The sequence below is a fragment of the Apteryx mantelli genome, chromosome 6 (genome assembly GCF_036417845.1).
Source record: "Apteryx mantelli isolate bAptMan1 chromosome 6, bAptMan1.hap1, whole genome shotgun sequence".
Classification (NCBI taxonomy): domain Eukaryota; kingdom Metazoa; phylum Chordata; class Aves; order Apterygiformes; family Apterygidae; genus Apteryx; species Apteryx mantelli.
In genome coordinates this window covers 29,566,740-29,580,863 of record NC_089983.1, presented here as the reverse complement: position 1 = coordinate 29,580,863, position 14,124 = coordinate 29,566,740, and the positions used below count along the sequence as shown (strand labels likewise).

At 34.0% G+C, this 14,124-nt stretch overlaps 1 protein-coding gene across 1 annotated transcript in view; it reads right to left on the bottom strand.

Annotated features, from left to right (window-relative positions):
- Positions 1-14,124, bottom strand: part of TTC21B (tetratricopeptide repeat domain 21B) — a 43,694-nt gene that overhangs the window by 19,784 nt on the left and 9,786 nt on the right. The window contains exons 8-18 of the mRNA XM_067299109.1: positions 13,051-13,149; positions 12,213-12,405; positions 10,983-11,080; positions 10,308-10,508; positions 8,505-8,634; positions 7,853-8,010; positions 6,193-6,417; positions 5,010-5,248; positions 4,630-4,702; positions 3,458-3,568; positions 854-992 (exon numbers count right to left, since the gene is read on the bottom strand). Coding sequence (XP_067155210.1) covers positions 854-992; positions 3,458-3,568; positions 4,630-4,702; positions 5,010-5,248; positions 6,193-6,417; positions 7,853-8,010; positions 8,505-8,634; positions 10,308-10,508; positions 10,983-11,080; positions 12,213-12,405; positions 13,051-13,149 — 1,666 coding nt within the window. The remainder of the gene's footprint in view (positions 1-853; positions 993-3,457; positions 3,569-4,629; positions 4,703-5,009; positions 5,249-6,192; positions 6,418-7,852; positions 8,011-8,504; positions 8,635-10,307; positions 10,509-10,982; positions 11,081-12,212; positions 12,406-13,050; positions 13,150-14,124) is intronic.

The window sequence follows — 14,124 nt, the reverse complement described above, 5'->3', positions numbered from 1 at the left end:
GTCTTTACTAGGAGATCATATGCATATGATTATTAGATTAGCCAAAGCTACAAAAGGGCTCAGCTAAGACAGGAGTAAGACTTTAGAACAGTGGTTTGATTTTTTTTTCTGAGAATAAAAAAGAAAACAAGACCGAAAACAAACATTTCCCTGCAGTCTGAAAGATTAATAAAACAGTGACATAAGAAAAGCTTACCACAGGAATTGGTAACAAGACTTTATAACACTATTTCTATTTCTCTATTCAAGTATCCGCAATAACTAAATATTAGAATTAAGCCACTGCAGAAAGACTCCCTTAATTAAAAAGGGCTCAATTTCTCACAATAAACACCTCTTAATACTTCTTAGTGGTCTTTTAACAAAAATAAGGAAAAAAAATTCAGAAGTTTTAGCCTTGTAAGTGCATATTCCTAACATGTAAAGTGGGGTCCTAACAGGTATCTGAACCCAGTTTAGCTTCTTTTCCCTGAAGGATACTGAGCAGCATTTATCACTTGAACAACTGTTCCCAACAGCAGCAATGACTCATCTATTCTTGATCAATTCAGAACCAGAACTTCCCTCACCAAGGAAGAGAAAGAAACTTGCCCCATTGGAGTTTTACTATTGTATCTACTGGGCTACATTATATATCAAAGATGTCCAAAGTTTAGAAGTCCTGACAAAAGCACATTTAAATAAGAATCATGTTTAGAGTATTCTACTTATTTTTCACTTAACAGCTCCAGGCAGTTTACAGTTCAAATAAAATGTTTACACTGAACTTGTTTACTCCTTCCAGTCATGCAGAAAATACAAACAAAGAACAGCAGCAATCGAGTGTTTTGTTGTAAATTAATGACATTCATACCAGGCTCATGATCTAAAGCTTGCTGAAGTACTTTTTCTGCCTTTTCATACTGCTTCAATTTCATTAAAAGCTCAGCCAAATCATAGCAAAGGAAATTCTGTTGACCACTTCTCAACGCAGCCTCATAGTAACTGATTGCCTAAAAGGAATAAACAAAAACCCAGGAGTTTTAAAAAGACAACCACCTTGCTACTTAGGTATTTAATGACATATCTACTTTCCTCACTCCTATTGTAATCAATTATTTTTAAATAAATACTATACTAGAAGAATGGCATTTAGTTGCAAGTTCAGGCTTTCAAAAATTTAGAAATGCCAAATTAAAGACAAATAGAATAACCAGAGCCTACATTTCGGTAAATACGCATTAACAAAACCTAATCACAGAATCACATTCTATTTTGACAGGATCACTGCCGATTCAACTACATTTTCATTAGCTGATAAAACTGTACAAGTCCAGTCAGATTGTAAATAGTAAAACAGAACTTGAATTCCAAGGACAAGTATCTTCCCAAACCTAAGTCTACCTGCAAAACATGAAGATGAGAAGTCATGAAAAGGTTAAAAAATGAACCAGTTATAACCTAACAGAAAGGGGTCGCTCTAGTCTCTTTATATTTTAAAATATAAAAAGTGACAGTCTATGAAAAAATATCTAAAGTATTTACTCAAGAAAAGAAGCAGTGTTCTGTCTCAATAGCTTATTACCATAGATTTCAAAAAAGTTCATAATAACAACTTAAATAGTCTTGAAATCAGGTGTTGCTTTAGGTTTCATTGCAGTAGGTTTAAATCAAAAAGGCAAAAAAATATTTTTGTTTACAGGCATTTCTAATTTTTGTCTTACGTATTTCAATATCTTCTGGATTGCTCAAGTAGCTATGAATATGCTACTTTCAAGATGCAAGTAGCAACTACAGCCCCTGGCTACTGGAAGTATACATTTGAAAACACTGACTTCACTAGCTGAAGGAAAATTGGAACTGGAATTATGTTGAAAAATTACATTTCCAGAGCGACTTTCAAATATTTTATTAACTTTTATTGCTTTAAAATAGAATATGCTCAAACATGCATAATATATGTCCCCACTGTATATTATTAGTTTATTCCCCAAGAAGTCTGAAGTATCAGTGAGCAAGTCAGGAATGATGTACTGAGCTGCTTATAATACTGACCTAAACAGAAGCAAATGAATATTCTAACTCTCCTAAACATACAATGCAATCTGGACATACTCTCTAACAGCTGAGGCTACCCAGATAACATCATTTGGTCCTGTAAATATCCCCCCCAAAATTTCCTGTTTAAGTTAAAAGCCTCTATTACTACTCTCCTAGCCAATATTAAGGCTAGGAGATGTAACATGACTGGGTCAATGGAAAACTATTTAACCACAGTTTTGAGTGCAGGCCTAAACACATATCAGTTGCAAGTCTGTTACAAGTTGTTTACCTTGTTTAGAAGTTTATTGACATGTAGCTCTCATTATCCCTAATGGCAGATGGCAGTGGGAGGCTGCTGATAATGCATGTTGCTACATGATTCCTGCACCTGGCAATGCAGACTCTCAAACTCAAGTCAGAACGCACACCATGCTTTAGTTCACTTCTTGTCTCATGCACAAGGTAAAATATAGACTCAGCTTTCATACCTGAATGCAGTGCTACTACTGCCCGAGAAGATATTCTGCAAAGGTCTGTTCACCAGAATTGTATCTGTTAACATACAGCTATTAGCAGTGATAGTGCCGTTGATTGTGCTATGTATCAGAAAGACTAGGAAATGTACGTGTTCAAGAACCAGGTTATACATGAAAAATATCCAACTTGTATCTTCCCTGGAATAAAACACTGAATATTTCACGCTCATTTTGATAATAGAGAAACCTGTAGTGGGATTTCAATGTGACAGAACTCCTCAGTCACTGCTTGGGGCTGAGCGCAGGAAATTCATGCACTTTCTGTACCCATTTTGTGTTTTTTATTTCAATATATGCAACTAGGGAAAGAAATGCAGGTATTGAAAGATAGGAACTTGACACCTATTTCTCTGCAATCTGAATATGTCTGTTAGCCCATGTCAAAGCCACTTGTATGGAAGAGTATGTCAGCTAGGGAAGATGTTGGCTTCTTCCAAAAAAGAAAGAAAACTCGTAGCCTCTTTCACACCACACATGCAAACAATACCGTGAGCACAAAAAATGTTAAGCCTTTTTGGCAACATAGAGACCTATTTAAAAACATGGTATTAGAGTACTCAGGGAGATAAAACCAAGACATGAAAAACTCAAGTTCTCAATTCTTATATGTAAGCACTAAGGCTACATTACATCCTTCCCTCAGTATTACAGCCTTGCTCCCTTCCTAGGCTGTCCTAAAATACACAGTACAGGGAAGGAGATAGTCCCTTGAAATTAACTGTGGTGAGATATTTCAAAGGGAACCTTCAAGCTGACTTTCAGGATCAAAAGTGCTGTAAAGTAAAATGCTTCTTTCTACTCAACCTGAAAATAAAACGAAACAAAAAGCAGGCAAAACTCACATGTTGATAATATTGGACACAATACTTGATTAGTCTAATGCAATATTTATTACATACCTTTGAGTAGTTATGTGTTTTGACTAGGGCTTTTCCAATTTTACTTGCTAAAGCTGGATCTTTTGGACTTCTCTTTAAGGCCTGCTCATAGACTTCTATGGCTTCATCAGGCTTGAAAAGTAACGGACAAAAACACAGAATTCAAAAATTAAGATAACAAGTTTGTGAAGAAAGCAAAATCTGGTGATTCCACCAAGAATGATTTCCAGTACTAGCTGTTCATAAGCTGCAATACTTCTGAGAGAAGAATGATCACTACAAGATTGCAGAAAACTAAAGCCCATTCTAATATACATTTTCACGTTAAAACATGCAGAGGGTCTGGCAAACAAATGAGTTTTGAATTAACCTTAGATTCTTTTTCCACTATGATTCCTCTACAACTTCACTAGATTATATCATAAAGCACATGCAAATTTTTTACTGTATTGGAAGCTCAGCCTTTTCTCTCCTCCAGCTGTTACAGTAGAGATACCTAGCACACAAATTCCCTTTTGCCTTATTGTTCTCTATTAAGGAGAAAAACATACACAAACATTAATACCCAAATGATGGTTAATCACCTGTGGTTCCCAAAACTAGAATAGTCATCTAAACAATTAGTTGTGTGCCCCAACCCAATCTATCCTTTCAAAATCTGAACTCAAATGCACATCTTTCAAATTCTTATGTCTACCTCACTACACTGCCTCTTCTACAAATACTGAATGACATCCCTACTTTCTTAATTAACTGAAAAAAATATAAAAGGAATTCAATAATTTAAGATTAACTGAGCTTGAAATACAACTTTTCATATATGAACTAATTTAACTAGATATATTCTAAGCTTCATGACTCCTCTAAACATCTCCAACCTCTTTCTGAATTAGATTTAGCTCTCACTTTAGATTCATAATTAGTCTTATGGTTAAATAAGTATTCTTCAAGATAAAATTCTCTACTCAACTTGCCACTGGTTCAGTTATTAGAAGAAATGCATTTTCAGTATCTTTTTCTTTGAATATAAAACTTATGTTTATAGCAAGTAAAAAAAATTTACATCCTTAAGCACATTTTGTTTGCTAATTACTTACTGATATGAGTATGTTACATAGTCTCAACTTGCCAAAGTCAGCCAATGACTTTGGACCACAACTCAGTCATTCTACTCATCTCTAGCAAGCACTTACCTCTTGAATATTCATGTATGCATCACCAAGAAGGAGAAAAGTATGAGCACTTGGCAGCTTTTCTACCAGGTCTCTGGAAAGAAGACAGAACCTTGCTCATTATTTAACATGCCAGTACCAGGACTTAAACAATACAGTAAGTAGAACAATTTTATTCTCTAGAGACTTTTTTTCTTAAGACAAAATAAAAATATATACCTTTCAAAAACAAACTCCAATTACTGTTTTGAATATTACAGCATTTAAATTAATTCATTAAATTACCTAAAAAAGTATTTCTGACTTATTTTGGTAGAAAAATAAAATAGGAACTAATGGAATGCTAGCATTTAACATCTAGGAAAACAACATATATACCCCCCCCACACACAAACTTTTACCTATAGCAGCCAGCATATAACTTCTTATCTTTTCTGCACTGAAGATAGATGTCTGCCATTTTTTCTTTAGCTTGTACAAAGTAAGGCTGTTCAGGTGTAATATTTCTGAGCAAAGTTAACGCTTGTTCTACATCTCCTTGAGCAAGTGCCAGATCTGCATTCGCAATCATGACTCTTAGTTCCTCAGGAGTTCCAGAAAATTCATTAATGGCATCTTGCAGTACTATAGCAGCTTCATGCTGCAAATAATAAAACCAGTAGAGTTAAGGTATTTCTTGTCATTGAGCAGCCAGAAAATAAAGACACTCTAAGCAAACAGATGACTGTGGGCATTATACAAACAAAAGAAAACCAGGAAACCAAACCACAGTGTCCCCATTTATTTTGCTCAATACATCTAGAAGGTAGAAAAATGTTATCTTTCTCTTGATTTTGTAAATGAAAGTTATGTAATATGAATTATTAGAAAAAACGTAGATAAACATTTTTGTTGCATATATCCATGGATACTCAAAATTCAACTGGACAATGCCTAGAGAAGGCTGCTTTAACTGACCCTGCTTTGAGCAGAAGGTGAGACTAGATAACCTCTGAAGATCCCTTCTAACTACACGATTCTATAGATAATGGTATATTCTCATACGTATATACTGTCCTACTGCATATTAAAATACAGCTGAGAGTAAGAATGCTGCTACACTAAAGCAAGATCATTATCTAAAATATTTCTCATAGCACTCTAACAGCAAAACAGGCATCTATATGCCAACAAGAGAAAAATCGACAGTAACTCCTTCCCAAAATTTAAAAAGGGACTTGCAGACTCAAACCTGCAAACACAATGAAATCTACAGGATATACTTGAAATAGATGTAGACTAGTAATAATACATACTATATAACATATGAAAATACACATAATACTTGAAAGGAAAAGTGTTAATGTAACTCTGAAAAGGAAGAAAAAAATCAGACTTGAACATTTTGTTTCAGGTTTTTCCTCGGTAGAATTTAAGGTATAAAATGTCAAGTCAGATATTACATGTCTTTGGCATTGTCCCAAGCAAATCCTCTTGGTAAAAGAAGAGATGGTTTTTTATTTTAAACTAATGAGGACAGACACTTTTGTTAATGGGAAAAGGGAAATGCTTTCAGATACGTATTACTCAAGTTTGATATCATACCGGTTCTCCATTCAAACGATGAGCTTCTACTAACTCTAGAAAGACAGACACACGATCACTGGCATCAATTTCGATTCTTTTTGCTTTGGCTTTCGAGGAAGCTACAGGTTTTCTCATTCCAGGTAAATTCCTAGCCATCTGTAAGGTTTTAATAGCTTCTGATAGTTCTCCCATCTTCTTTTGGGTTTGGGCTTTAATTAAGTGATAAACAGGATGTTCTCTCACCTAAAAAATAATTAGCTGAAGAGTTTAAATTTTACTTTATGTATAATATTCAACCCCCCAAAAGATTTTATTTTATTCTATTTTCCTAAATATTGACCTTAGTTTCTTCTTTCTCCCAATATGTCCAGCTTGAATTTCAATAAATTATTAATGAAAACATTACGATTTTCAAGGAGTATGCAAATCAATAATTAAATGCTTAATAATCAGACTACTTCATGACACAAGACTTAGGGATAGAAAAAACATGCACTACAGCATTATTTGAAACTAGCTTGAATTTTAAGGGATTTTGAGTGTGTCTCAAACTGCAGCGCACATTCTTCATTACGCTGTTAATAAAAATATTAGTATAGGAAGTACATGATCATTATTTGGCCTAAGTCCTGCTTGCCATTTCTCCACCTTCTTAAAACAGAATTTTCATGTGAAAACCAAAACTCAGTAACAGAAATATTACTGTGTACAAAGTTGCAAGCTCCTCAGTATCTCATGATTAGGTAGTTATCCTTCAGCTTTCTGACATCACTTGGAGCAAGAAACTAATATGGGACTCTTTTTATAAGGAAATAAAAAAATCAGTTTGCTCTGCACTTCAGCTAGAAGCGTATTTGTACATGCTAAGCATGTACTTGTTCTCTATCAAGAGATTTAGCACAACTTAGTCCTACAGAGTGCAGAGTAGAGTGATCCTAATTCATCGTAATTCATCATAAAAAATTCCACTGATGTCAACAAATCAAAAAATCCCAATATTGCGATGTATTGACCACAAGAAATGAAACTAGAGAAAACCACTCCAAAACAGTGAAAGTTATTTATTCCACAACAATGCTTGATTTACCAGATTTGCTACCCAAGGGACAGAGAAGATGAACAAAGACCTGACATTAATAGAAGACCAGCATAGCCATACGGCTGCTTCTCTTATCACTTCAAGTGCATAGAGCAGCATGAATTGCCAGGAAGAAGCAACAGACCCTTTCTCACACCCTCATGAATCTGTGCTTATCTTCATCAGTAACTGTACATCTGTGCAAGAAGTTTAGAAACAACACTGGGTCATTCTTCAAGTCCTTCTATGTAAGCTTTTAAAGACTCTGTTGTAAGACTTTGTTGCAAGTTTTGTCTGGAACTACAAATTCAGTTTATATAACTTAGTCTTAACATCTGTGTAAGGATTTGAAAAAAAAGCTACTATTTCTTTCTCTCGTATTCCAAGAGAATTTCTGTATGTTGCAGAAGAGATTAGTTTTGTCCTAACAGTCATTTCTTTGATAAATATTCAGATTCCATGCTCATATAAACATTTAGATACTGAACTTGTAGTGAAAGAGTCATAAAAGGTTCTGCTAAAAAAAAAAAATCACTGTATCCAAAACATACAAGAAACTTTGGATGATTGAACAATTTTTTTTTTTTTTGTCTAACTTACCTCAAAATTGTAGCTCAAACAAAGTTCTAGGGATTGAGAACATAGTTTAGTATTATTTTGAGCCAAATACACCTGAGCCATCAGTAGGTGTGCATCTGCATAAGAAGGATTCCTTTCAAGACAGTGATATAGATTATTATGGGCTGCTTCAATATCTCCTAAGAAATTAAAAAGGAGGAAAGTGGAAAAAATAGGTGGTAGTAAATAATGAATAAATAAATACATTTACATCTACTATTTATTTCATAAATTCATAACTTTTCGTTAAATGTTCACACTTATGAAAAAGAACTCACATGAGGTATTTTTTTTAATTGCTGTCATAAACTGAAATCAAAGCTAAGTCAGAGACGAGACTTTTATCCCCAGTGTCCCATCCCTAAATCATTCACTAACTGATCTTTTTTGGAAACAATAGATGAAGTAACAATACCATATCTCTACATCTTTAAAAGTGCATTTTAGAATTAGAATATACTCATAAAAATCACACAAAAAAAGTGCAAGTGCTCTTCACTTAATTGTAATGCAGCACACTGCACTGGAAGAAAAAGTATTTATTCATTATGACTAAGTTTTAAAAGTGTGCAAATAATTTCATTCATTCAATTCATATAAAGGGTGACTAGCTAGCCATTAGCTAAAGTATTACCTGACAAGTATTTCACCTTCGCAAATAAAAAGACAGCTTGTTGAAGACCTGGCACAGTTCTTACCACAGTTTCAAGAACAGAGGCACAGTGCTTGAGAAGTGGTGAAGGAGACTGCCCAGAACTTGCAGGCTAGGAGTTAAATAAATAAATAAATAAATAAAATCTGAATATCAGCAGGAACACAAAATAGCCTCACTGACCCCAAGGAAGATCTAACAATTCAAATCTGACATAAGCTAAAAAGAGCGAAGGTACAAATGTTTGGCCATATACTCTGAATTACCATGTCAAATGATTCTACATAATGGTAATATGAATTAAATTTCAAGAAAGCCATGCTGGAATGACCAGAAGGATGGAAAGAAAAGGTACTGGGCCAGACCTGTCCCTCCTGCCCTCATTTCATTCCACAGAATACATCCACACAACTAGCAACTGAAAATAGCAGTTGAGAAACAGCTGCTCTCATATAAACTGCTAGTATAATGTATGACATTTTAGTTGCTTGTATTAGAAATGTTGTTCACTTCCTTCTACTGCTTTAATTAGTTCCCTGAAGGGAATCAGTTGTATATAACCAAGGAAAAAGCCTTCTGTTCAGAGCTAACACATTTCCTCAGGACACATGTCCTGGGGGAGCAGCAATCCTCTGCCAGCAAAATGGAAGCCCTGCCACCTGAATAAACTCAGTTTCTAATGTCACAAACTCTTTTTGTAATAAAAGGATTTTCCTGGTTTTCTTTATCTGTCTTTTACAGATTCTACTATGGACAATAGTTTCAAAAACAGTTTTCTTTCTAAGCTAAAGAACCATCATCATCATTGATTAATTCTGGAAAATACCGCAGGGAAATCTTCAGATAAGGTTTACTTAATAGAATGACATTGCTTATTTATGCTATCTTCACTTGCATACAAAACTAGATGACATTGACATTGCTATTAAAGTTTTAGACTTTCAAACCTTGCCCTTTCATTACAGATGGTGTGACAGAGCATAACAATGGAAAACTATTAATTTGCTGCTGAGATATTAAAATGGTACATAAGCAAATATTTACAGGAAGGTTCTACATTTAGCAGCTATAATTATATAACTCTGCTACGTTACAGGATAACAAAGTCTTCTCCCAGCCATTTCAGAGGAATAATCTATTTTAAGGAACATACTTTAAGGAAACGTAAATGTTTTTCTTTTCTGCTTTGGAGATGTCAGGTCCCCATTCAGTTTATGAAGTTCTACTATTGCCAAAACTAGAGCAAATTCAGACACAGAAAATTAGCTATCTAGGTAAGGAAGATTTTTGTTTGGGATTAATAAAAATTTAAGAACAGAAGAAAAAATACTAGTATTCTGCTGACTTGCACCAACACATAAAAGGAACTGAAATGAAATGGAACAAATGTTCACTGGAAAGATATCCTGAGCTGATAAAATATTTCAAGAACAGAATAATCACATTGTGAACATCCAGGCTTCACATTAAGATAGTTCTGTTCACTGTATTGTTATAGTTTCCTGATCAAATGAGATATTAAAAAATTACAAATACATGCTGTTTATTAAACCTATACCCAAATCTTCCTCAAATATCATTATTGCATCTTGCTCACTTCATGAAAGATATATTTTCCTAGTTTCAGATTAAAAAGTGGTAAAACATAAAACATTTTTTACTTCATATAAATTCACATTTTGAAGGGGAAAATTTTCTAAATTTTTGCTTCATAACTAAGTGATCTCAAAATAAAACCCAAGAATAATTCCCATTTTCAGACAGATGTGGTCTCTGGCTGCTTACCTGTGCTGGGCAAAAATTAAGATATTCCCTAATAATTTCTAGCAAGAAATCAGGATTTAATTTTTCAAAATACTCCACTCCAAGAGGAAAACCACGCAAAGATGAGAAGTGAGTGTCCAGAACATCATTCAGTAAGGGAATAACTTCCTCTTGTCTCATATGTTTTTTCATAGCTAAGACTGCACGCAAGAAAGATAATTCCTACAGAAAAAAAACAGAACATTCTCAACATTCCAGATACATTCATCTCATACTCATGCAGTAGTATGTAATTATTAGTGTTAGCCATTCCTTCTTTATGTGTAGGAATATTTAAGATGTTTATTGTAAATGACACCAATAATTACTGTATCGATGCATTCCTTTAATTTGTGCAAGAAGCTATAAAGCTTTCTAACTGCAAAATCCTGAAAATAATTAGTATACCTTCCTCCCCGCTATTTCAATCTTATCTTCAGAGATAAATTTTAAATAAGCAAATAGTTTTGTGTTGCGAAGTTAAGTAACACATTAACTTAGATTGATAGGGGAAAAAAAATGAGTTAGATAAAATGGTGCTGCATTAAGAATGCTCTGCTCAAGTGATAGAAATATGGAACATAAACTAGCTGGTATCAGTAGGACTAAAATTCAGATTGTAATTGAAGTATTTTAATGCAGAAAGACATCTCCTACCCCAGATTTCCCAATGGACTGTTGAATTTCATTAAGAAATTCCAACTGCTGCTCTGCATCTTCTAACTGCCCCTGTGTTAGCTGACAGCGAATAATTCCTGCAACATATTAAAACATTTTATTTCAGATTCATCTTCATAGCTGAGCACACATTTTGTTCTCCAAAAGTAACTTTTTCTATAATCAGCTTTTCTGTACACTGCAAACTCTTCAGCCTTTTAATAAAGTGATGATAAGAAAAAGAATAGATTAAGATTTATAATGGTAATGTACTTAGAAACACCTAGACTGGATGATGTATAAGCAATACAATAACATATGCAATGCTATGAAGTAGTTGCATAACAGATCTCATTCCTAGTATTACAAAGTTAAAAGTTAAAACATTGTATCTTCAATCTGTTCCAGGATAACATGAATAAAAGCAATGTAAAGCTTGGCTTCCAAACTCAAAACATGTACAAAACACAAAAACAAATAAACAAAAGACAGCCATTCCCCCCACCCCCACAACACTAAGTTTTTAGTATTGTTTAAATAACAAAGTAGAAGGCAATGGCACAGTCATGGAGAAAAACACAGGAAAAATGCTGTGATGCAAGTGTGCCATGTTTATTGTCCATTTTCTTGATAGCAATTGGGTTTCGTCAAAAGCGGACTGCTTTTTTCAAAAAACATAATATGTGCATACCTCAAACACCTAAGTTACAGTAAGTTTCAGATATTTTGAATTGTGTTTCTTTAATTTAGACATGTGCCTAAATATGTACTTCAGTCTTAGCCATGGAAGATAATACCTTGCTCTGTCAACTGACCTTGAAGTTCCCTCTAGCGCCTAAGAGCTCTCTAGTCTTGGACCATGTAGGCATTGTACTAAAACACAGTGGAATGGTAATGCCTGCTGAAAAGAGTGCAATTTGCTAATTTAAACACTTTTTCATAAATTAATAAAAATGTAATAAATACTTTCATATTAAAAACCATCCACGACACATAGGTATACACACCTAAATCTCTGATCCTTACCGTTACTTTAAGAGTTCTAACTGAAAGGAGAAAAGTTTCTCTTTTGAAAAGGAAGACTGAAAGACCTATTCAAACAGGGGAAACCATTGCTATAAGGAAGACAGCATAAGATGAACACAGAAAACACTGCCCAATGCTCTTTACCTATTAGTTAAAAAAAGAAGAAAAAAAAAAAGCAGCAAAAAAGCAAGCATAAGGCCTTACCAGTTAGTGCAGAAACACTTGTTTCATCAAGTGTCATAGCAGTCTTGTACCATTTTGAAGCTTCTTTGACTTTCCCTTGTAAAATCATTTGGTAGCCAAGTTCAGTAGCAAACTCTGCATTATCAGATGCCAAACCAAATGCTCTTTCAACTAAGGTTTGTGTATGTTGAAGGATGAGTTGGTTGCGGCCACACTAAAGATAAGAATAACCTTTTACTCTAAGCTGTTCAGATTTTTCAGTTTCATTTAGAAAAAGATACTTAAACAATCTCTCCAGAATTTTAAAGTTTGCACACTGAGTATTGCTGCAGCAATTAAGACAATAACATTTCATTAGATTAATTTAATCGGCAATAATTTTATGGAATTGTGACATTAAAGTGTGTTGGATTCAAATATAAATATATAATATCATATAGCAAAGATAATTCTACACGGAGAGCTGATAGCTGCTTTGAATGCTTCCTTAAAAAGCTTACAACAAACAAATTAAAGAAAACTTCAGTTTCAAGGCTGTGTGATTAACCTTACCCAACCATTGTCACTTTTCCTACATTCGGTAAGAACATGGTCAGTGGACATTTGAGGGTATTTTCACTGGAAATCTGTTTCTCATTTAAAAACAAGCAGTAAAAACACTTCTTGCAATGAGATGGCTCAAGTATTTCAGTTCACACAATGTGAAACTTAAAACTTCAGATACCAAAGGCTACACAAGTTAACCTATTTCAACTTTCTGCAAAGCGTTTTTTAGTAGACACTTAACATCTATCAGAAAATAAATCAAAACGAGGATGTATACATAACTGCATCTTGCATAAGAAAAAAGCATGCTCACTGTTCTACTGAAAGCTAGAGCCATTTTACAGCAGAGCTGTGGATTACGTGGTTCCAATCTGTTCAGTGCATTAATTAAGTCTCCCAATCTTGCTGAAGCCTTAAAAAAAAAAAAGGAATCATAATTAGAAAAAGAAGGAACAAGTACATTAGGACAACTGAAAAGTTTTCACTAAAAATTAGTTGCATAATATTTTACTATGTAAAGTATCTTGAAACTCAAAGTCAGAATTTTTCAGGGTTAGGAGTTAGATTTATTCAGGAATTTCTAGAAAAATACTTTGGAATAGTAAAGAGACAATAAAGTAGATCACCGCACAGCCTCTTGCTGTGCTTTAGAAGTGACTGATTTGAGCCAAGTCTGATCAAATCAATACTCTTCTTCATGGGAAGAGTCCCATGAAGCAAGACAGTCTGAGGAATGTCTGATCTGTTAACTGTCCTAGAGCTTCAGAGTGATACAGGCATGCATGCTCTTCAGTTCCTTGCAAAACTGAAGCACTTCTAGATGCTCTTTCAACATTACTGTTTCTTAAACATTTAAGGTACTTCAGGCATCTCTAGGGTTGAAATAATAACCTAAATGCTTATAAGCTTTTTATATGATTTTTGATGTAGGCACTCGATTCATGCTTAAGTCTCATTTAAGGTTTTTACGATCTTTTTCCTAGATCTGAGTCTTGGTCACATTTGACATTTTACTCCAGAATCTTCTGTTTGCATCTTATGATGTTAAGCAAGTTTAATAAATTCCTGGAAAGCTTTAATGAATCGGAGTTTGCAATTGCTACTGTAAGATATACGTTTCTGCATTTCCTTTGACTGTGCCCAGTAAGACTTTTTAATCTGATTAACAACTTTAAAGAATTCTTTACAGCAGCTTAAAGAAAGCATTAAACAACCTGAAATATCTTCTCCTCTAAAACTTAAATAACCCTATAAAACACCAAAATCACTTTTCATTTACTGCTAAATCTACATTTAAATTTATTATACTAGCATTTTCATAAAATAAGAAGATATTTAAAGTTATTCAATGATTTTTTTTCCATGATATTTCCTGAAAAGTGGCAGA